This window comes from Pogoniulus pusillus, chromosome 35 (assembly GCF_015220805.1).
Source record: "Pogoniulus pusillus isolate bPogPus1 chromosome 35, bPogPus1.pri, whole genome shotgun sequence".
In the NCBI taxonomy this organism is placed as follows: Eukaryota; Metazoa; Chordata; class Aves; order Piciformes; family Lybiidae; genus Pogoniulus; species Pogoniulus pusillus.
Window position 1 is genome coordinate 308,499 of NC_087298.1, and position 21,355 is coordinate 329,853.

Below are 21,355 nucleotides of genomic sequence, written 5' to 3' on the forward strand. Positions count from 1 at the left end.
CCAAGCAGATCCAGCAGCAGGGATTTGGCTGAGCCATCATCCATCCCCAGTCTCTCAATGCTGGGATAGGACCAAGCAGGACATCTCCATAACACCAGTGAGATTCCTGCAGCCTGGCCAGGGGCTGCACACACCAACACCTCCCAGTATCTCCCCAGCCATCCCCTTTAGGGGAGCCATTTAAGCCCAGAAGAGCTGCAGAATACCACCAAAAGAGGGACCTGGGGGCCTCAGCAGCTGCCTCCCCCCTGCAGACAGCACCCAGCCTCCCCCAAAAGCAGGCAGGAGAGAACAAACAGAAAAAGTCTTTTTGCGTTTTTTTTTATAAAAAGATCAATGAAAAATTTATTTATAAATTCTGCACTCTGGGGCTACACATCTCTATCATACACTCAGGAATATGCTGTACTGTACAGACTTTATCCAGTTAGAAATGATCATAGAGTGACCCACATACAGCTTCAATATAAGCCTAAAAAAAAAACAACAAAGGTCCTTAACATTAATTAACATAATTAAAAAAGGCATTTCGCAGCTAGAGGAAAAAAAACATCTACAGAAAAACTCCTTCCTGGAGCAATCTGTGCATCAGCTTCAATGTCTGCTTATTCCACTGACATTATCAATATATTCTTCTTACAAAAATAATAATAATAATTAAAAGATGACTGCCAGGAGGCGACCACAGTCACGCACAAAAGAGCCTCCCCCCACCTGCCTCTACTCGGTTTTATTTCTTCTTGGCCTCCCCGTTTTGGCCTGAAGGGTCAGCAGCACGATGAGCCAACGAGGGGGGGTGCGGGTGGGGGGCGGTGGTGGGGGAAACCCCTCATTTCAATTTGAATCGATCTGCATCCCTTTTACTTCTCAGGATCAAGAGAGACACGGGAGTGCGGGGGTTGCATAGAAAATTGAAACTCGAGGGACTAAGGAAGGGCAGCAGCTTCTTTCTTTTTCTTTTTTTTTCAGTAAAATACAAAGGGATGTAAAAATACATCAACTGAGGACTTCAGAGCAAACCCCCTTCCCCCGCCGACAGCTCCCAACCTCGTCTCGGCTGTCTCAAAGCCCCAGGAGGCTGGAAAGGAACAATACTTTTCTGGAAGGACTCACCCAGCCGTTCAGGCAGGAGATTCACAGTCTGAGCAGGTATTTTATAAAAATATAAATATGGGTTACATCACCGACGTTGTCTTTACAACACTGGACACAGCTCCCTTTAGACTGGGTTTATAACCAAGGCTTCTTCTCTTAAACTCCATCTAGAACTTGGCTTTACAATACATTGCTTTCCTTTTTCTTTTTTTTTTTAATACCATGTCATAAATGTTATGACATTTCATCGTGGCAAATCCATTTAGTCAAACGAACAAACGAATAACAACAAAGAGAAGGAAAAAAAAAAAGAAGATAAATGTGCAACCATCTGGTAACGACAATAAAACCTCTCTAAGAAAAGAGCTTGTTCCCACCCCGAAAGTATCGCACACAAGTGCCAGTGGGAAGTGCTGGGCACCCCCTTCCATGCTGACAGAAAGACTCCGGCCGAGCAGTCCCTCACCAACTACAGCATTGACAGCAGATGCTCTCGACAGGGCTTTTTGGGTTTTTTTTTTTTTCTCCTTCTTCTTCCATTTTCTTCAAACCTGAAGCTTTTAATAAAGTCATCACAAATCGTTGAAGTGGAGGAAAAAAACCCCAAACCAACCACACCACCAAACCGCAGGTGAAACCAGCAGAGAAAAAGCAGAATGTTCAGTGCAACAGGACATAGGCATGGCAGGCTCGAGTTAGTTTTAAGACTAGGAATTAAACAAACGAAAAAGGGCAGGTTTCCCCAAACTGCATTTCTGAGACACTCACCACCGGCTTCAGACAAAACCAGGCTCACAGTCTTCACCCACCAATATATACAGACATGATAAATACTTAAGACACAACCCAAATCAACCAGCAGGTAACTCTTTTTTGTTTTTTGTCTTGTTTAATCGTAATGGTTTGGATGCGGGGAGCGGAAGGAGGAAGGCAGGGAGACGGCGGCGAGACGGCGGAGACACGGCAGCCACACGGATGGTTTAGTGCAGACGAAGAGGGCTGAAAAGACCAGCGGGAGAAAAGGAGACTTCTGAAACTTTCCGCATCTTCCCAATGGATGTTCTTGTGCCATAGCATTAAAAACAACAGCAACAACAAAAAAATAATCACAAAACAAACCAACCAACAAACAAAAAAACACACACACACAAAAAAACCCAACCCAAAAACCGAAAGCAGCATTTGCGGTGATAGGTGCAGTCACTTCAAAACGCGACTCCGGGTGGCTTCCTCTTCTTCCTCCCTCTTTTATAAATATATATATATATTCAGGCAGGTTAGACACACACATATATATATATGGTATAAAAGGCGGGTGGCTCGGCACACGCACGCGTGGATCGTCCTGCATTGTGAAGTGTTATCCAAGTTTCGCCAAGAGGAAAAAAAAAAAAAAGTTCCCAAACTATTTTCAGTAGTTTTCCGGCATCTCTCTAGGCAGCAGAGAGCGCTCACGCCCCTCTTCTGTGCAAAAGCAAATCCTCTGCCTCGAGAGTTTATTTCACTCCTTTTTTTTCTGTTCTTTGTTTTTTTTTTTTTTTTTTCTTTTCGTTTTTGTTAAAAGGAAAAAAGAAAGTCCAGGATTTGCTAATCCCCCTTTACACACAAACCCAGAGGATTCAATGTCTTTTCCTGGGATCTCACACGTGCTAAGTGGATTCAAGGAGCGGGTCAGGATGCAGACTTTCTTCAGACACTCAACAACAACAAAAAACAATTAAAAAAAAAAGAACCAAAACAGGAAACCCAACGCAAAATAAAACACGAAAGGAGCGATGGGGGTGAGAAAACCGCGTCTGGCATATTCCAACGGGGTCACCTCGGAAAAACACCCAGCGGTGGGCAAGCCCTGGGAGAAGCTGGTCGGAGGATGAAGGCGGCCGGGGGCTCCCAGACCGTCCCGGGGTGTCCCGCTCTTGGCTCCGGGAGGGGGGACACCAGCACCATTCGGTAACGGTGGGGGATGGGGGGGTGGGAGCGTTGAAATGAATTCGTTTCTGAGCCAGAATACTTTAAATGGGCGGGAAGGGAGTGAGGGGAGCGGGGAGGGGGGATTAAATATTAGCCGGGAGGGACAGGGGAGCCTTTAAAGCATCTGCCCAGATGTCAAACTGAAACCGTGAATACTGTGAGTGCAGCCGAGGTAGATGGAGGAAAAAACCGCATGTTACAGTAGGAAAACAACCCTTGGAAGGAAAACCAAACCAAAACAAACTGAGAGCTGGAGGCCGGTGCCGTATGTTGTGGGGGGCCCCCAAATCCTCGCTGAACGAACCCCGCGGGGGCAGGAGCAGCTTCGACGGCCGGGGGAGCGGGGTGGGGGCGGCGGTCCCGGCATCACCGGGCTCCGGCGGAGTATTTGGCCTTGGTGATCAGGTAGAGGACGATGTCCTGGTGGCCCCCGAAGGCGGCGATGTGCAGCGCGCTCCAGCCGTCCCGGTTGGCCAGGCGGATATCGGCGCCGAACTTGACCAGGAGCTTGACCAGCTCCAGGTTGCCGTCGATGACGGACTGGTGCAGCGCCGTCTGCCCCTCGGGCCCGAAGGAGTTGACGTTGAACTCGCAGTTCGTCATGTTCTGCAACAGCGACTGAAGCTCCTTGGTGTTGCCCCGCCGCACCGCCTCCTGGAAGACGCGCTGGCTGGGCGGCGGCGCCGCGCACGCCGACACCTCGCTCTGGCTCATGCCGCCCCTCACGCCCCGCCGCCCCGCATGGACGGCGACGCCTCCGCCCGCCCGGGCATGCGGTGGCGGACGGCTGCTGACGAGCTCTGCCTCTGCCGCTGCTGCCGGTAGTGCTGCCGCTGGCTGCGCCGTGGGTCCCGGGCCCCTCTGCCGCCTCCGCGCCGCCGCCGCCGCCGCTGCAGCCGCCGCCACTCACACTCCGCAGCCGCGCCCGGACCTCTCTGGAGCGGAGCCGGCCCCGCGCCGCGCTTTTTACCCGCCCTTTTATTTGCATAACAATGGCACGGCCGTGACGTCACCGCCCGGGGCGGGGACGCCCAGCCGCGCGCCCATTGGAACGGGCAGGCGGGGAGCCCCGCCCCCAACCCGCGAGCTGGGCTGGGGGGGACCATGGGTGGCGGGGGGGGAGCTCCCGGCTCGGTCCGACCTGAGCTTCGGTCGGCTCCGTCCGGCGTATCTCGGGCTGGCCCGGCTCGCCTCGGCTCCGTTCGGCCCGGCTAAGCTCCACTCGGCCCTTCTCCGTTCGGCCCGACTCGGTCTAGCCCGGCTCGCCTCGGCTCCGCTCGGCCCGACTCGGTCTAGCCCGGCTCGCCTCGGCTCCGTTCGGCCCGACTCCGTCTAGCCCGGCTCGCCTCGGCTCCGTTCGGCCCGACTCCGTCTAGCCCGGCTCGCCTCGGCTCCGTTCGGCCCGGCTCGATGTAGCCCGGCTCGGCTCGGCTCCGTTCGGGCCGGCTCTGTCTAGCCCTACTCGGCTCCCTTCGGCCTGGCTCGGCGGGACGAGCGCAGGCAGGGGGCAGCACCGCCCGCGTCTCTCCTCAGTGCGCTGCCGGAACGCGGCCGTTCGCGTCCCCAGCGGCCCCTCCACGCCCCCGGGAGGGGCACCGCCGACCCCCACCTCAGCCCCTGCCTTAGACGGGACTCACCGAGAGTCACGAACACCAGAACCACAGCGTGGGAGGACCTCGGGACTGTCTGGTGCGACCTTTGGCCAAAGCCCGCTCTAGGCAAGTCGGTCCAGCACCTTGTCCAGCCAGGCTGTAACAGTGTTCGATGTTGGGGCCTCCAGCACTCCCCTGGGGAGGTGATTCCAATGGTCAATTGTCCTTGTTGTGAACAGCTTCCCTCTTCGTGTCCAGATGAAATCTCTCAGGAGCAACTTCTCCCCATCACCGTTCCCTTTTCCAGGGGAATCCTCGTGAAAACAGTCTCCATCTTCTCTGCAGCCACCCTTCAGACACCAGGGTGTGGTGAGAAGGTCTCACCTGAGCCTTCCTTCCTAGGGCTGAACAAACTCCCTGCTCTCAGCCTTTCCTCACATGGCTGTTCCTAGTCCCTGGATCATCTTTGTAAGCTCTTCTCTGGACCCTGTCCAGCCTGTCCAGACCTCTCTTCTGCAGGAGGGACCAAAACTGAGCCCTGTGTTTCAGACGTGCTCTGACCACCAAGGTGCTGCGGGGAGGTTTATTGCAAGCACTCTCCAGTTTCGGAGTGACACCATTTTTGCTGCCGTGGAGAAGGATAAAGGGATTCAGTCCTGCAGGATCTGGTTCCTCTGGGTGTGTGCAGCAGGAGCTGCACAAGGATTTGGGCACACACAGATGGGTTGATTTTTGGGAGGGAAAATGCAACCCTGTCCCCATGCAGTGACTCAGTTTGGTTGCACAGGGTCAGATCCACTGCCCAGCCAACCTCCATCTTGGTGTGGCAGCACTGTGAGTGGGCAGGAACACAGGCAAAAACCTACTGAAAGCGAGGAATGAGCCCAGAGCAGGCTGGAGGAGCACTCCCGTTGCCCGTTTGGCCTGTGGGGAGCAAACGGTGGAGGCCAATGGGAAGCAATGTCCCCAGGCTGGCACTCGCCGCCTCTGCCGGACATTTGGCCACCGGAGAGGAGCAGGAGGTGTGGGAAGAAAGGAAGGAGCGTGTCGTAAAATGAGGTGATGGTGGCCATGCCGGGGGCAGGTGGCCAGCAAACTGCTGTCACCCGGCCCTGCCACTGTGTCCATTTAGGGGTGGAAAGGCAGGAATCAGCCATCTGCCAAATTCAGCCCCAATCCACGAAACAGCATCCTGGAGCCGTCTGTCACACGGCTGAAGCTCAGAGGCTGGGAGGCTGGGACAGACCTTGCCTCATGGCATTTTCCTGTGGCTGTTTCCTGTAGCTGTTGGAGCAGGCAGCAGCTGGAGAAGGCTGGGACTCTGCTCCTGCCCTCGCTGAGACCTGCTCTGTGGTTGGAGGAGGTTGAACCAGCCTGATCTGGGCTGTAAGGAGCTGGCAAAGCTGCTTCTGTTTGTCCTGCCATAAGGGTTTACTTTTCTAAGTCCAGTTCTGCAGTCAGATTTTATCATCATCTTCATTCCTGTATCATTCCCACTCCACACTCGTCCCCATGCTTATGCCCATCTCCCCATTTCCCTCCTTTTCCTGTCTCCACCTTCATCCTATGCCCATACCCACCTCCATCTCCATCTCCATCCCCATTCCTATCCCCATCCAATCTGCATTCATCCTATGCCTGTCATCATTTCCATCCATGTCTCCTTCTCTTTCCCCATGCCCACTCCTTCCCTATTCCTATCTCATCTCATCTCCATCTCCACCCCAACTCCATTCTTCCCTGACTGGTCTCCATGTCTCCCCCCTTGTTTTCTCTAGGCTCAGGCCCACTCAGTCCCACCCGTAATGCTGTGGCTCTCATGCAAAAGGGAGGACTGGGATGTGAGCACAGCAGGAGGCTTGTGCAGTGTGGTGGTTCCTGGTGTCCTGCATTGTGCAGCTTCTCCCAAAACATCCTTGTGCTGCTGAGGAGGGAAGCTCCTGTGGTGCTGGCTTCATGAAGGTGGGCTGGGGGCTCAAGGTCTGTGCAGGAGCCACGTTTGCCTGAGGACAGTGAAAAGGAGCCAGCCCCTGCCTGTCTCATCCCCCTGAGGACCCTGTCCCGGGTAGGAGTTGGTGTCTCTGCTCTCCACCACCCCCAGCTGTGGTGGCAGAGGGGGACATTGGCAGTCCCTGCCCCCCTCTCCCCGTGTCACCTTGCTGGGGTGATCGATGGGATGTGCCACGGTGACTCAAGGGGAGTTGCAGCTGTGCCCAGGGGCCTGGCACAGCCCAGCAGTGCAAAGAGCCACACTGCGGCGTGCGGGGAGCACCGGGGCTGCAGCAGCTTGGTGTTGAGCCCCGGCACCCACCCCACAAACCCTCCATGGTGAAGCCAGTGGAGGGAAAGCAATGGCAGTGTGGTGGTTGTGGTGTGCTGGCAGCTGGGGTTCCACTCTCCCCATCCTTTACACTCCCAAACATCCCAGCACAGAGGACTCTGTGCCCTTGTGGGCCGGATCCTGCAAGGTGTTGAGGCCTCTTCAGGAGCCGTGGGAGAGTGGGAACTGCTCACACCTCCCGGTCTGGGGCTTGGCCAGAGTTACATCCTTGCAGCCAATCTGCATTTGCCAGTGACACTGGTGAGAAAAATAGAGCCCGGGCAGGGACCCAGCCATGCAAATGTTCAGAGCTGGCAGGTGGGGGCAGGATTCAGCCTGGGAACGGTGCCAGAGGGGGAGGGAAAACAGCAGAAAAGTTTAAGAGAAAAGAAAAGAGAGAAAAAAGAAAAAGGCAAATTTTGAATCTCTGCGTTTCAGCTCCCGTTCGTGCCCCACCTCTCTAACCAGAGGAGCCAGCTCAAGCCTCCCGGCACAACTCGGCCTGGCCACTGCCTGGCCAGCGGCTGTGGAGGGGCTGGCGGCAGGCACTGGAGGGGCTATCCCCACTCCCAGCCCTGCAGAACCAAAACTCCCACCTGGGGCTTCATCTGCTGTCTTCTGAGAGGGGGCAAGCGGCAGCCGCGCTGCAGGCAGGAGGCGGGAGCGGGACTCGACACCGCGGTGCCTCAAACGCTCACACCGAGAGGCGTGGGGCAAATTTCCCCTCCTCAGGAGACCTGGCGACCAAATTTCTCCCTGCTCTGCGGTGCAGAGAAGGGCTGGCTGCCGCTGGCATCGCTGCAGGGGCTCGGAGCCTCCCTGGTGCCGGGCACGTTGGGCTGGGCACGTTGCAGCCCTCCCGGAAAAAACAAACCAAGCAAACCACAAAGCCAAGCGGGCAGCGCTCGTCCTTCGGGCCGGGCGGACACGGCAGCCAGAGTCCAGCCACCCCTGGAGGCCTCCTCGAAGGGAGCCGGAGAGCCAGGGGGACGGATCCGGGGCAGGCGGCGAGGGGGCGTGCCCCCACTTAATTCATTAAAATGTGTCGGGGAGCGTGGGAAAGCTGAGAGCTTTTCTTCCCAGCGCCGAGCGCCGCGCAGGGCGAGCGAGCGGCAGCGACCTGCCCGCTCGGCCCCTGCGAGCCGGGAGGAAGCGCCAAGGCTTCCTCTGCCGCTGGCCCTGCGCTGCTTTGCCTCCCGGCTTTTTGGCAACCGAAAGCGCAAGGGCCGCGGTGGAGAAGTGCGGGGCTTGGCCAGCCCTGCCTGCGTGGCCATGGAGATGTGGCGGGGTGGGCACAGAGAGCAGCCCACGTGGGGTTAGGGGCCGTGGGTGCTGGGTCTCCCTTGTGGAAAGAGTCCTTCAGGTGGGAGAGCTCTGCCCCAGGGAGCCGATTTCGGCAAGGCAGCAGTGGGGAAGGGGCTGCGGTGTGGGGGATGGGGCGAGGGCATATCAGGGCAAAACCTTCCCCTGTGCATGCCCTGTTTGCGGTGGGGCATGGCCACGGCGCCAGCCTTGTGCTCTCCCCATGGACACATCACACCCTGCGAGCCACTAGCAACGTCCAGAGCCCCGGAGGTAAGGGCTGGGGGAGAAGACTGGGCCCCTGCCACTCCTGCAGGTTGAGAGCTCTTGGGACCAGAAGCTGTTTTCCAAGAGAAGCCTGGCACCGATGTGGTGGGGACACAGGGCACCCTCACCTGCAGGGTGCAACACACCATCAGCAAAGCTCTCGCCAGTGGTTTGGGGAAGCCCTGGGGGCAAGGAAAAGTTTCAGGGCCCCCCATCCTTGGGAAACATTCACAGGGGCCATCACAGGAACTTGGGCTGGGGAGTGCCCCTTCTGTGGATGCCACACTGGATGTTGCTCTGCAGGTGTCCTCCCTCCCAGCCTGTGACAAACAGGATTTAAAACCTGAGGGAGACTCAAGCATGGTCATAACCCTGTGTGTGGTTGTCCTTGGAGGCACCACAGGCAAGGGCATCCCTGAGTGCCCAGCCCTGAGGCTGGAGGTCTCTGACTCCTTGCAGGGACTGCAGTGACATGGTGCTGGGCTGTGCAGGTTGAGTTGTTGCACTGCAGCTTGGCCATTCATCATTCCACAGCCTCATCTTATCAGGCCTTATCTCTCTGGAAATGCTGCAGCTCTTCTGATGTAGTCTACAGCCTCCTTATCTGACAGCAGGAAAGCACTGCTTGGGACAAAAGCCACCAACTGGGACACCCTCAGAGCTGGAGAGCTCCTGCCCAGTGCTGCAGGCAGGGCTCTCCACCTCCACCAGTGTTCCAGTGCTGCCAGGCCAGCCTGTGGCCTCACTGTGGCTGATGTCTCTCTCACAGCTGGGCACATCTGCCTCAGCTCAAGCCCACATTCTGCTACACTGACACCATTACATCTGCCTGGCCTACTGTGCTGGCAACTGCCTGCAGGACTTCTGGTGCTGGAAAACTGGTAGGTGGAAGGACCAAATGTCCACTCTGGGGAGGTGATGCAGACAGGTGGAGACACAGAGCCTCGTTCTCTGTGCCCTGGGCCAACCTCCCCATCTTGGGGCCACAATGAACATCACAAGGCCAAGTGCAGGGTTCTGCACTTTGGCCACAACAACCCCAAGCAGCACTAGAGGCTGGGGACAGAGTGGCTGAGAGCAGCCAGGCAGAGAGGGAGCTGGGGGTGCTGGGAGAGAGGAGCTGAAGATGAGCCAGCAGTGTGCCCAGGTGGACAGCAGAGCCAATGGCATCCTGGGCTGGCTCAGGAGCAGTGTGGGCAGCAGGACAAAGGAGGTGCTTCTGCCCATGTACTTGACACTAGTCAGATCACAGCTTGAGTGCTGTGTCCAGTTCTGGGCTCCTCAAGTCAAGGGAGATGTTGAGGTGCTGGAAGGTGTCCAGAGAAGAGCGACAAAGCTGGTGAAGGGCCTGGGACACAAACCCTGTGAGGAGAGGCTGAGGGAGCTGGGGGTGTGCAGCCTGCAGAAGAGGAGGCTCAGGGCAGAGCTCATTGCTGTCTGCAGCTCCCTGAAGGAAGGCTGTAGCCAGGTGGGATTGGGCTCTGCTGCCAGGCAGCCAGGGACAGAAGAAGGGGACACAGCCTCAAGCTGTGCCAGGGCAGGTCTAGGCTGGATGTGAGGAGGAAGTTGTTGTCAGAGAGAGTGATTGGCATTGGAATGGGCTGCCCAGGGAGGTGGTGGAGTGGCTGTGCCTGGAGGTGTTCAAGAAAAGAATGGCTGAGGCACTTAGTGCCATGGTCTGGTTGACTGAATAGGGCTGAGTGCTAGGTTGGGCTGGATGAGATTGGAGGTCTCTTCCAACCTGTTTGATTCTATGATTTGCTGTTGAATCCCATGCCAGTGCAGGGGTCTGCCAGGAGGAAATGACCATCTCTGGAGACACAGTCCCCAGGGCCACTTGTCTGAGTGCACTGCGTGGCCACTGCTTTGCAGTGCCTGCAGGGCTGGGGGCACACTGCCCCACTGTTCTCACTGTGTGCTCCCACTTGGGCTGGCCTGAAGACTGCTCTGTGGGGACATCCCCGGGGCCAAAGCCGTTTGGGGGGGATGTGACACAGCCACCCCCCTTGCCAGGACACACAGCGACACATGTCTGGCGAGTGGGCAGGAGCTCATTTGCCCGAGGGTCATGCCCAGACATCGGCAGGCTGATGGGGAGAGTCCAGTCCGAGGCCATTCTCCGGGGAGCAAACGTCCTCCTGATGCACCTCATCTGGCACCGACACCTCTCTCCTCTCCTGCTCCCGGCGAGGGGCCAGCAGGAGTGACCTTGGGAGCCACGTTTCCGTGGTGTGGGGCAGCAGAAGGGGCTGAGCTAGCAGCCAGCCTCAGGCTCGCCAGCCCTGGGCCCGGTGTGGGGCATCAGAAGGGGCTGAGCTCGCAGCCAGCCTCAGGCTCGCCAGCCCTGGGCCCGTGCCCAGAATCGCGGCGGTTTGTTTGGAAACGGCAGCCCAGCAACTGCGAGCTCGCTCGGAGCATCCGGCTGGAGGAGCGGCTCCGTGTGCGGACAGGCAGCGCTGCAGCCCTCGCCCTCCTCCCCTGCCTTGCTGGCTGCCGTGGGGACCCACCAGCCTTCGGACAAGGCACGAAGTCACGCCAGGGAAAACCGAGCTGATTTCTCTGAGCAGGTCAAGTATGCGGCGAGGTTTCCGCTCCAGATTACAGGAGGAAGGAAGTTCGCTCGGAAGGGGATGGGATAAGCCGGGGAGAAGGGAGGGAAGCGCATTCCTGCCTAGTGAAGAACAATGTTGATACATTCATTTGTAAACCAAAGCTGGCCTGAGCACCAAACACCTTGTCCCCGTCATGCTCCGAAGGATACTGCGAGGAGCACACAAGGCGAGGAGAGGATCCAGCCCCGCATCCGATGCCTGATTCCTCAGGGCTGCGCCGTGCCGCTCACCCAGAGCTCCTCCAGGCTGCCGGGACAAAGCAGAGGCACAGCTCCTCCCCCGAGTCCTTTTACCCCAGGTCCTCTCGTGAAGGCATCTTGCAGCACAGGGGCAGGAGCTGAGGGCAGGTGAAGCAACCTGGTAATCAAAAGGCTCTTGGCATGGGCAGCTCAGCCTGAGCCCCATGCCTCTGCCGCCAGAGGAGCTGATCAAACGGCTCCATAAACCCATGGAGGGCTCTTGGTGCCCCAGTTAAGCCACCAGGGCGGTGGGGCAGTGGGGTGGTATAAGCAGGCTGCTTTAAAGTAGCCAGACAGGGCAATGATGAAGTAGAGTGATTTAAAAGCTGGGCTAATTCCCTTTGATCTGTGTCCACCATTCAAAACTGGACAATTTATTGCTTCCTGGATGCTGCTCAGGACTGGTCTGATGTTAACTGTGACTGGAGGCGACCTCGCTGCACAGATCCCACCTTGCCGTCACCTCCTGCAGGCAGCAGAGGGGACAGGTGCTGGGCTGGGTCTCAGCTGCTTTCCCCACCTGCAGGAGCTGGATCAGACCCTTCAGGAGCTGTTTTGTGCCATGTCCACATGCTCTGTCCTGGGTTGGGCTCCTCCTAAAACTTGTCCCAGCCTGGTGAGCCTATCCAGCACAGGCTGTAAGGACAAGCACCCCAAAATGAGAGATGGCAGGGGGATAAAGTCCTAGAGGTGGCCAGGAGGTGACCCTACAGTACCCAGAGATCAGAGGGAAGAGCCTCTTCCAAGCAGCTGTGTGGCCAGGATCTGTCCCCAGGGTGAGGGACAGGATCAGTGTGTGACACTGCCCCCCTTCCCTCCCCCCCAACTCCCTTCTACAGTGAAGGCAGTGGCAGAGGACATCAAGTCACGGCTCTGGAAATCCCTGTGGGCAAAGCCTAGAAATGCTCATGGGATGCCTGGAGGCATTGTCTGGAAGGCCTGGGGCTGCAGCTCTGACCACCCTGTTCCTGGCTGGGCCCAAGATGTCTCAGATGTTGGTGTGACTCCAGAGCTTTCCCCAGAAGGGGTCTGCAGAGGTTGGTCTCACTGTGTGACAAAGCATCACACACTGTGGGTCCACAGCAGGAGCATTCCTGCTTTGTTTCACCCACAGCTCCTGCCCTGCCAGAGCAATCCCCAGAGTGGCAGGAAGCTGACACATGGACGAGGCCATGCAGAGCTCAAGGCATTCAGGCTGCTCAGCCTCTGGCACTGGCTGCCTCTGCACTCCCACTGGGATGGCCCCACCAGTGACCACTGGCAAAGCAGGAGGCTCATCCTGCTGCCCAAAGGACAACAAGGCCAAGGTCCTGCACTCAGGCCAGGGCAATTCCCAGTACCAGTCCAGGCTGGGGCTGAAGGGCTGAGAGCAGCCCTGGGGAGAAGCACTTGGGGCTGGGGGTGCAAAGCTGCACAGGAGCCAGCAATGAGCACTGCCAGCCCAGCCCCAGCCTGGGCTGATCCCCAGCAGTGTGGGCAGCAGGGGCAGGGAGGGGATTCTGTCCCTCTGCTGTGCCTGCTGAGACCTCCCTGCAGTGCTGGGGCAGCTCTGGAGCCCTCAGCACAGGCAGGGACCTGGAGCAGGGCCAGAGGGGACCACAGCAGTGCTGGCAGGGCTGGCAGGGCTCTGCTGTGAGGCCAGGCTGGGAGAGCTGGGGGTGTTCAGCCTGGAGAGGAGGAGGCTCCAAGAAGACCTTGTGGTGGCCTTGAAGAGCTTCAAGGTGTTGATAAGAAAGGTGAGGAAGGACTTTTGAGCAGGGCCTGATGTGACAGGCCAAGGGGTGATGGTTTGAACTGAAAGGGAGATTCAGTCTGGAGAGAAGGGAGAAATGTTTGACACTGAGGTGGCCCAGATGTGGGAGCTGCCCCAGGCCTTGTGCCATTGCAGGTGAGGTTGTCTGGGGCTCTGAGCAGCTTGCTGTGGTTGCAGATGTCCCTGGTCACAGTGGAGGGGCTGGACTGGATGAGCTTTAAAGGTCCTTCCAGTCCAAACCACTCCATGAGTCTGTGATATGTTTAGCGTCTCCACATGCTGCCCCCAGAGAGCTGGTGGTCTGACTGCCCACAAGGACATGGGATGGCATACACCAGGAGGCTGCTCGTGCCCTGGAGGAGCTGATGACTGTTTTGCAGAGCATCAAGGGCACTGGTGCCAGAGTTGGGTGGATGCAAGGACATGCATGGAACAGGCACTGAACAGGGACAACAGGAACCCCCCCAGAGCCAAAGCGTCAGCCTAAAGCTGACAGTGGGAGGATGTCCCCAGGGGGCCAGGCACAGCACTCTGCAGCCATGGGCAGTGGCTGCTCCAGGTGGATGCTAAGGATTGCTCAGCAGGGATCCCATGAGCCCCTTCCCACAGTTCTACCTCAGATCTCAGACATTTGAGAGCTCTGGGAAGAGGTTATTGGGGAGAGAAATCCTGTCCTGGCAGCCTCAGGCAGCCTCCCTGCCCCTGAGATGGGATGGGGAGGGACTGAGGCATGAGGGGATGGAGAGATGGAGAGATTCACAGCAGGTGGCACTGAGGGATGAGAAGACACAGTCCATAGTGCTGAGACTGCAAGTGGCACACTGGAAGCATCTCCATCCAGACTGGTCCCTGTCCAAGTGAGGCCACTGCCCTGTCACAGCGCCAGAGATGACTCAGGCCAGAGGGACTTCTGCTGCTCAGAAGGAAGGAGCTAAGGTCTGATGCTGCCATTGGGAACAGGGGACAATTTTGTAAGCATCTATCCATGCCCTGGCAGCAAGGTTTGATCCTTCCACCTGCCAGCCTCCCAGCACCAGAAGCCTCACAAGCAGGTGCCAGCACAGCAGGTTAGGCATGTGCAATGGTGCCAGTGTAGCAGAGCACAGCTTACCCTCTGCTGTCACCCCCTGGCTCCAGACTGCTGCACCAGAAACATGACTAAAACGACCTGGGAGCAAGGACCAAGAGGGAAATCCCCTGTGAGACAGAGAGGCAATGAGACAGAGCACACAGGCAGGGCTGGAAGGCAGGGCTGGAAGGCAGGACAGCCACGGAGTCCCTGCAGCCTCCGCAGAAGCGTAGGCAGCTGAGCAGGGGGATGGAGAGAACCAGTGGAAAACTGATGGCCACCAAGGGGGAGCTCAGCAGAAGGCATTTTAATCCCATTAGAAGAAGTAATCCCCATGGCTGGAGGTGTCAGCACGCGTGCAGGAAGGTGTGCCAGGCCCTGGCAGCCTCCAGCCAAGGGGGAAAGCCCCTCCTGCTCTGGTCTCTCTGCAAGGAGAAGCCATCCCCAGGGCAAGCCAGAGGGGATGGAGGGGAGGAGAAGGGAGGAGAGGAGAGGAGAAGGGGAGGAGAGGGGAGGGAAGGCAGTAATGTGCTCATTTCCCTGGGACATGCCCACAAATCCAGCACCCCCAGGCCAAGCCTCAGCTGCAGGCCAAGGCTCTCAAGTCTCCTGCGCGCAGGGGCCATGCTGAGCTGCCATGGACATCCCTGGCTGGGACATCAGCAGAGAGACTTCAGTTTGTGATCCCCAAACCAGACTGAGAGGAGCAGTGTGTTTGGGGCCAAGCGTGCCCGAGGCAGTGCACCGCAGCATGGCCTTGCTCTGTGGGCAGAGGAGTGGCTGGGGCAGGGAGGGTCTCCCTGGTGCCCGTGCACAGCCCAGCAGCGCTGCTGTGGCACTGCTGATGGTGATGCACAGCCCTGGGGGAGGTTTCTGCCCAAGCTCTGACCCAAGCACAGGGAAGCAGGGGGAACAAACCCTCGGAAGGCCCCGGGAAGCACAAACCCTTCTGCTGCCTCTGGCCAGAGCCAAACTCCCATCCCAGCATGAAGTGATGGGAGGGGACAGGCTGCCAAAAGGGGCACACGAGGGCAGTGGTGGGTGCTGCCAGGGTGCCCACTGCCATGGGGCTGCCGGTGACGGCTCCACCCTGCTCGTCCCCGGTGCAGGAGGAGCTGTCATTCTGTGCTCCCATTGGACAGAAATGTGCCAGCAGAAGTGGCTGCCAGTGAGATGCAGACAGAGGCATGGGCACAGGAGTCTTCGGCCACCCTATGAAGGAAATCAGGGCAGAATGGCACACTCTGACCAAGGACAGTCTCACCGGGGGTGGTGCCCATGGGCAGGACTCAGTGAGGACTGCTGGGGAGCAAAGATGGGCACAGTGTGCAGACTGGCACTGTTTAGGGTCACTGCTACTGATGTCAAGGCAGGAGCTCATGGAAAGAAGGATGCTGAAGGCAGCAAAAGGGGAGGGTTGCCAAAGGGCTGGTCCCGGACGTGAGGCATCCCTGGGGAGCTCCTGGCACTGCACGGCCAGATGTGAGTCTCATTGGCAGCACCAGCTGCTGGGCAGCCTGAGAATGTCACACTTCAGCCAGGAGCCCTTGGGGCTGCTCAGCAGTGACACCAGCACCTGGCAGCTGACCAGGATGAGAGCAGGGATTCTGCAAGCACTCCTCAGTTGCTGGCTGAAGCCATTTAAGCTTCCCGGGATGGGAAGGCATCAAACAGCAGTGCCAGGAGCTGCAGGACCAACCTGGCTGGCTGCTCACCTGCCCTGGGCCCTCCCTCTGCCCCTGCAGCCTTCTCTGGATGCTGGGCAGTGCCACTGTTGACTGGTTCCTGGTGGCAGTAGGAGCACACACTTAGCTGCCAGTCCTGTGCTGACCTTGCAGAGCCCTGGGCACAGGGCATGGTTTGATGGACTCATCCAACAGCCTTTGCTTCTACAGGACTCCAGCCCCGGGACCAGCCCAGCTCTGCTGGGGTGCTCAGCTGGGCTGCAAGGTGATGTGGGTGCCAGTGGGCACTGCCATACACTCAGAGGTTTTCTTGTGGCCACCCAGCAGCACTCAGTGGTGTTTGCCACCCTCCTGCCATGCCCAGCCTTGAGAGAGGGACAAATAAAGCAAATGGTTTGCTTCTCAGCCACCTCTGACTCAGTGATCTCACAGAGGCCCTCTCCTGTGCTCCTGGGCTGCCATGAGTGTCACCTGCACTGCTGGGGTCAGTCTGGGGGCCCTCACTCCAGGAAGGACATTGAAGTGCTGGAGCAGATCCAGAGAAGGACAACAAAGCTGGTGGGGGGTCTAGAGCACAAATCCTCTGAGGAGCAGCGAGGGGCAGTTCAGTCTGGAGAAAGGGAGGCTGAAGTGAGACCTTCTGAGCTTCTGCAGGTCCCTGAAAGGAGGCTGGAGCCAGGTGGGGGTTGGGCTCCTCTCCCAAGGGATAGGAGGAGAGGAAATGGCCTCAAGCTGCCCCAGGGGAGGTTTAGGCTGGACAGTAGAAGAAACGTCTTCAGTGAGAGGGTTCTCAAGGCCTGGCACAGGCTGCTGGGGGAGGTGGCTGAGTCTCCACCCCCGGAGGTGTTTCAAAGAGGCAGGGATGTGGTGCTGAGGACACAGACTCGGCGGCCCGAGGATGGTTGGACTCAGCGACTGGAAAGATCTTCTCCAACCACAACACTTCCAGGATTCCATCAGCGAGAAGGGGACAGCCTCTGCTTGCAGCCTCCCCCCCGGGGCAGCTGAGGCTCACTGGGAGGCTGTCCCCTGCTGTCCCCCTCCCGCTGCAGAGCCCCTCTGTGCCCTCAGCTCAGCTCGTAGAGGCTCTGCTGGTCCCCGGCCGTGCCAAGGACTTCCTGAAACTGGGAGACGAGGCGCCCGAAGTGGGAGCCTTCCCAGAACACCTTCCCGCAGCCGCTGCAGCAGTAGAAGTCGGAGAGCTCAGCTCTGTCCAGCAGCCCGGGGGGGATGGTGCCCACCTGCAGCGCTGTGCCCCCTGGCGCCGCTGCGCTGGCCCCGCTGCGCTCCGGCCCCTGCGGCTGCTCCTCCGCTGGGCTGGGGCTGGGCTGGGCTGCGCCACAGGCTGGCACAGTGGCACCGTGGCTCTGGATGGGCCTCTCCTGTGTCATCACCAGGCAGCCTGTGGGGAGAGGAGACAGCAGAGAGCCCATCAGGCACTGGTGTGATGAGTGGAGTCTGTGCTCAGCCTGCAGAACAACCCTTGTGAGGGGTCTGCCATGGCTGCAGGGGGTCCAGGCTCTGCCCTGCATCCCACAGAGAAGAAACTTGAGAACCTAGGAGAAGGTGGCCACCAGCACCCACCCACTGCCTGCCCCCAGAACGGCACCTCAGGGGAAAGCAAGGCTGAAGCCAGCCCGGGAGCACTGCTCCACCAGCCTGGGCTGTTCATCAACTCTGAGCAGCTGTGGAAGTTCCTGGGGGGCTTTGGACAGCCCCCCTGAACCTGAGGCTGGTGGCAGATGAACCTTCCACACTTCTCCTGGCCTGTGGCTATGCCTGCTTGTATGGTGGCAGGTCCAGGCCCTGACAGGCAGCCCTGGGGTGGCTCTGCTGGGACACTGCAGCCAGTCCAGGGCTGTCCTCAGCCTTGCCTTGCCCGGCACTAGCCACCAGCATGTGCCAGACCCTCGCAGCACTGAGCAGAGGGAAATACAGGGGTACAGGCTGGTGTCTCTCTCTGGCACATCTGGCTCCCCACTGGACTCCCTCTGGTCCTTGAAAGGACAGCCCAGAGGTGCTGCTGGAGCAATGCAGGACACCTTTCACTGTCTTAATAGATACTGGGGCAGGACAAGTGCCCCTTGCAATAGCTGCAGCCTGTCCCCTGTGCCTGCTCTCAAGCACCTGAACCCTGCTTCCAGCACCCTGGCAGGAGGGGCCTGCACCTTGCCTGGGACTTTGAGATACAAATGGAATTCAAACGACTTTGCCAGCAGCCAGCACTGATGGCAAACAGCTTTTCCTGCCATGGAACACCCCCAGAATTCCCAGCCTGACCCTGCAGCACCCCAGCCCTGCCAGCAGCCTGGGCACTCGATGCTCCCGCAGCAGCCCTGCTCACCTGCCCTGCTGCTGGTGGGCAAAGCCAGCTACAGACCCCCTCCTTCTCTGCAGGGCCAGGGGTGCAAGGCTGCCAGCTCCCCCAGGCATCCTGAGGCCACTCCCCTGGGCTCATGAGAAAAAGGCAGGCAGAGAGGAAAAGTTCATCGCTTAGAAGCCTGGGGAGAGAAAGGCCTGGATGGTCACCCGGCAGCTCTGCCTTGCACCAGCCCCCTCCTAACGGTGGCTCTTCAAAGGCTTGAAAATGCTACATCACTTCAAAGTGACCATTTCTGAATGGGAGCTTGTAAAAACCCTTCTCCCCCTCCCCCCAGATTCTTTCCAGGCCTTTTGAAGATGCCTGCTCTCCCCTCACGGCCGCGCTGCGGAGGCCACCAGGCGCCAGGCGCAGGGTGCCAGCCGGGCACGCAGAGAAGCCCCGCGGGGAAGGTCAGATCCCCAGGGGGAACAGCGGTCCCTGAGAGAAAGGGGAGGCTTGGAGAAGCTTGGGGGATTCCTCCCCAGAGCCCTGCCCAGCGCAGCCACTGCCCCCATGGGGCTGCAGCCCAGCGCGGCTGGATGCTGCACACTGCGGAGAGAGATGGAGCAGAGGCAGATGTGGGGTGCTGGGAGGGAGCAGAGGCAGGGGTGGGGTGCTGGGAGGGAGCAGAGGCAGGGGTGGGGTGCTGGGAGGGAGCAGAGGCAGGAGTGGGGTGCTGGGAGGGAGCAGAGGCAGGGGTGGGGTGCTGGGAGGGAGCAGAGGCAGGGGTGGGGTGCTGGGAGGGAGCAGAGGCAGATGTGGGGTGCTGGGAGGGAGCAGAGGCAGGGGTGGGGTGCTGGGAGGGAGCAGAGGCAGATGTGGGATGCTGGGAGGGAGCAGAGGCAGATGTGGGGTGCTGGGAGGGAGCAGAGGCAGGGGTGGGGTGCTGGGAGGGAGCAGAGGCAGGGGTGGGGTGCTGGGATGGAGCAGAGGCAGATGTGGGGTGCTGGGATGGAGCAGAGGCAGATGTGGGGTGCTGGGATGGAGCAGAGGCAGATATGGGGTGCTGGGAGGGAGCAGAGGCAGAGGTGGGGTGCTGGGAGGGAGCAGAGGCAGATGTGGGGTGCTGGGATGGAGCAGAGGCAGATGTGGGGTGCTGGGAGGGAGCAGAGGCAGAGGTGGGGTGCTGGGAGGGAGCAGAGGCAGATGTGGGGTGCTGGGAGGGAGCAGAGGCAGATGTGGGGTGCTGGGAGGGAGCAGAGGCAGGGGTGGGGTGCTGGGATGGAGCAGAGGCAGGAGTGGGGTGCTGGGAGGGAGCAGAGGCAGATGTGGGGTGCTGAGATGGAACAGAGGCAGATGTGGGGTGCTGGGAGGGAGCAGAGGCAGGGGTGGGGTGCTGGGATGGAGCAGAGGCAGATGTGGGGTGCTGGGATGGAGCAGAGGCAGGAGTGGGGTGCTGGGAGGGAGCAGAGGCCCGTGTGGGGTGTGTGGGGCTGCGGGGACCCTTCCAGCGCTCTGGAATGCTGTGGGCTCGGCAGCGGCAGGGCTGCGACGGCTCCCGCAGAGGCTGCTCCCAGCGCAGCCAAAGCCATTCCTTACCCAATCGATTCGCAACACCTCTTGGGAACTGATAATCGCATTAGAAAACATCTCGGAAACCAAAAGCCCTTTTGCCTCCCTCTCACCTCTCCCCCTCTTGCTCAGGTCACCCCGGGGACGACAGAGCCCTGCAGGCCCCCCGGGCTGAGCACCCACACGTGTCGGTGCCAGAGAGCTCCGCGGGCAGCAAGGATTGTGCCCGGCCCCCAGTGCTGCCCTCGGCCCCGAGCCCTGCTCAGCACAGAGCTGCCTCCTCCTGCTCTCAGCGTGCTGCCCGCCCACGTCTCCAGCTCCTGCCCACCCTTGCCCATCTATAGGCATTAATGCCCAAAGGGAAGGGCACAAACTGCTGCTGTTCCCACGGGGGAAACAGCCCAGTGAGTGCTGCCATGACCAGGGGAAAGGAGATGCTGCAGGACCCCAGTGCTGCTTATTTCTGCATCAGACTCCTTCTCAGGCTGGGCATGGTCACCCTAAGCAATGGGATGCCAGCTCTGCAGCCCAGGAGATGCATTTGCCACCTGCACTCTGTGCCCAACCCACTGCCTTGCACCCCAGAGCTGGACTGGTCCCAAGCTCCACGAGATGGGGCACAGCAGGAGCCCAGCAACCCTGGCACTGAGATGGTGTGGAAGACTCACAGCAGAGCCACATCTAGTGCCCTGGGGCACTGCATGGTTCTTGGTGCTGGGTGCCTTCACCAAGGGGTGACAGAGTCAGGGGGCTGTGCCCCAAGGGCAGGCAGCGCCCAAGGACCCACAGCCCCAGGCTGGTCCCACATGAGCCCTGGGTGGGAACCCTTGCAAGAGGGGCACTGTGGTGGGCAAAGTGACTCATCCCAAAGAAGCCCCTGGAAGGCAGGAACGAGGCAGGAGCTGCAGCTCCACACGGCCCACAAGAGGTCCTGCTCATGGATGGGGAGTGCCGAGCCCAGCAGGAGGGACAGGGGAGAGGGCAGAGGCTGCCTGCAGCAGACAGGGGATGTGAACCCTCCCCTACCCACGGAGAGGCCTTCGGTGGTGTGGGGGTCAGACTGCAAGGGCACCGCGATGGTGACACCAGTGACCTGTAGTCCCTACAGCCTCTTCTGTTGGTGTCACGCAGGAGTCCTGGGTCAGCATTCCTGGGACAGTACTGGGACCCCCCAGTGCGGGATGGGGGCACAGCAGGGCCTGGGAAGCTGGGACAGGGCAGGATCAGGGCAAACCTCCCCCGAGCCTGTGCCCGTTCCCCTTTCCCAGACTGCACAGCCCTGACTTGGCTGGGGAAAGCCCACCCCGAGCGAGCCCCAGGCAGCCCCGGGGCTGCAGTGCTGGGGCAGCCCCAACCGCCCCGGGCTGCTGGCTCCTCCTGCCCGAAATCCTGCCCCCGGGCCCCGTTTCTAGCCCAGGTCCCTGTGTGTCACCTCGGCTAAGACCAAGGCCTTGGGGCAAGGAGGCAGCTGCGTGCCCTGGCTGGCTCAGGCGAGGAGCTGGCTCTCGCCCCGCTGCTCCACGCAGGAACCGCAGCGCCTGCACCGCCCGAGAGGAGCTGCGGGCTGGCAGCGCTG

The 21,355-nt window shown here is 59.4% G+C and overlaps 2 protein-coding genes across 4 annotated transcripts in view; both read right to left on the reverse strand.

The window, feature by feature from the left end:
- Positions 1–307: 307 nt before the first annotated feature.
- NRARP (NOTCH regulated ankyrin repeat protein) lies at positions 308–3,939 on the reverse strand. Its single transcript, XM_064171160.1, has one exon. The coding sequence runs from the start codon at positions 3,778–3,780 to the stop codon at positions 3,433–3,435; it is 348 nt and encodes a 115-aa protein (XP_064027230.1). The 5' UTR covers positions 3,781–3,939; the 3' UTR covers positions 308–3,432.
- Positions 3,940–16,972: 13,033 nt separating this feature from the next.
- EXD3 (exonuclease 3'-5' domain containing 3) overlaps positions 16,973–21,355 on the reverse strand; it is a 336,064-nt gene continuing 331,681 nt past the window's right edge. For all 3 annotated transcript variants that reach the window (XM_064171098.1, XM_064171097.1, XM_064171096.1), the window contains one exon: positions 16,973–17,307. In XM_064171098.1, the coding sequence (XP_064027168.1) occupies positions 16,973–17,307 (335 nt within the window). The remainder of the gene's footprint in view (positions 17,308–21,355) is intronic.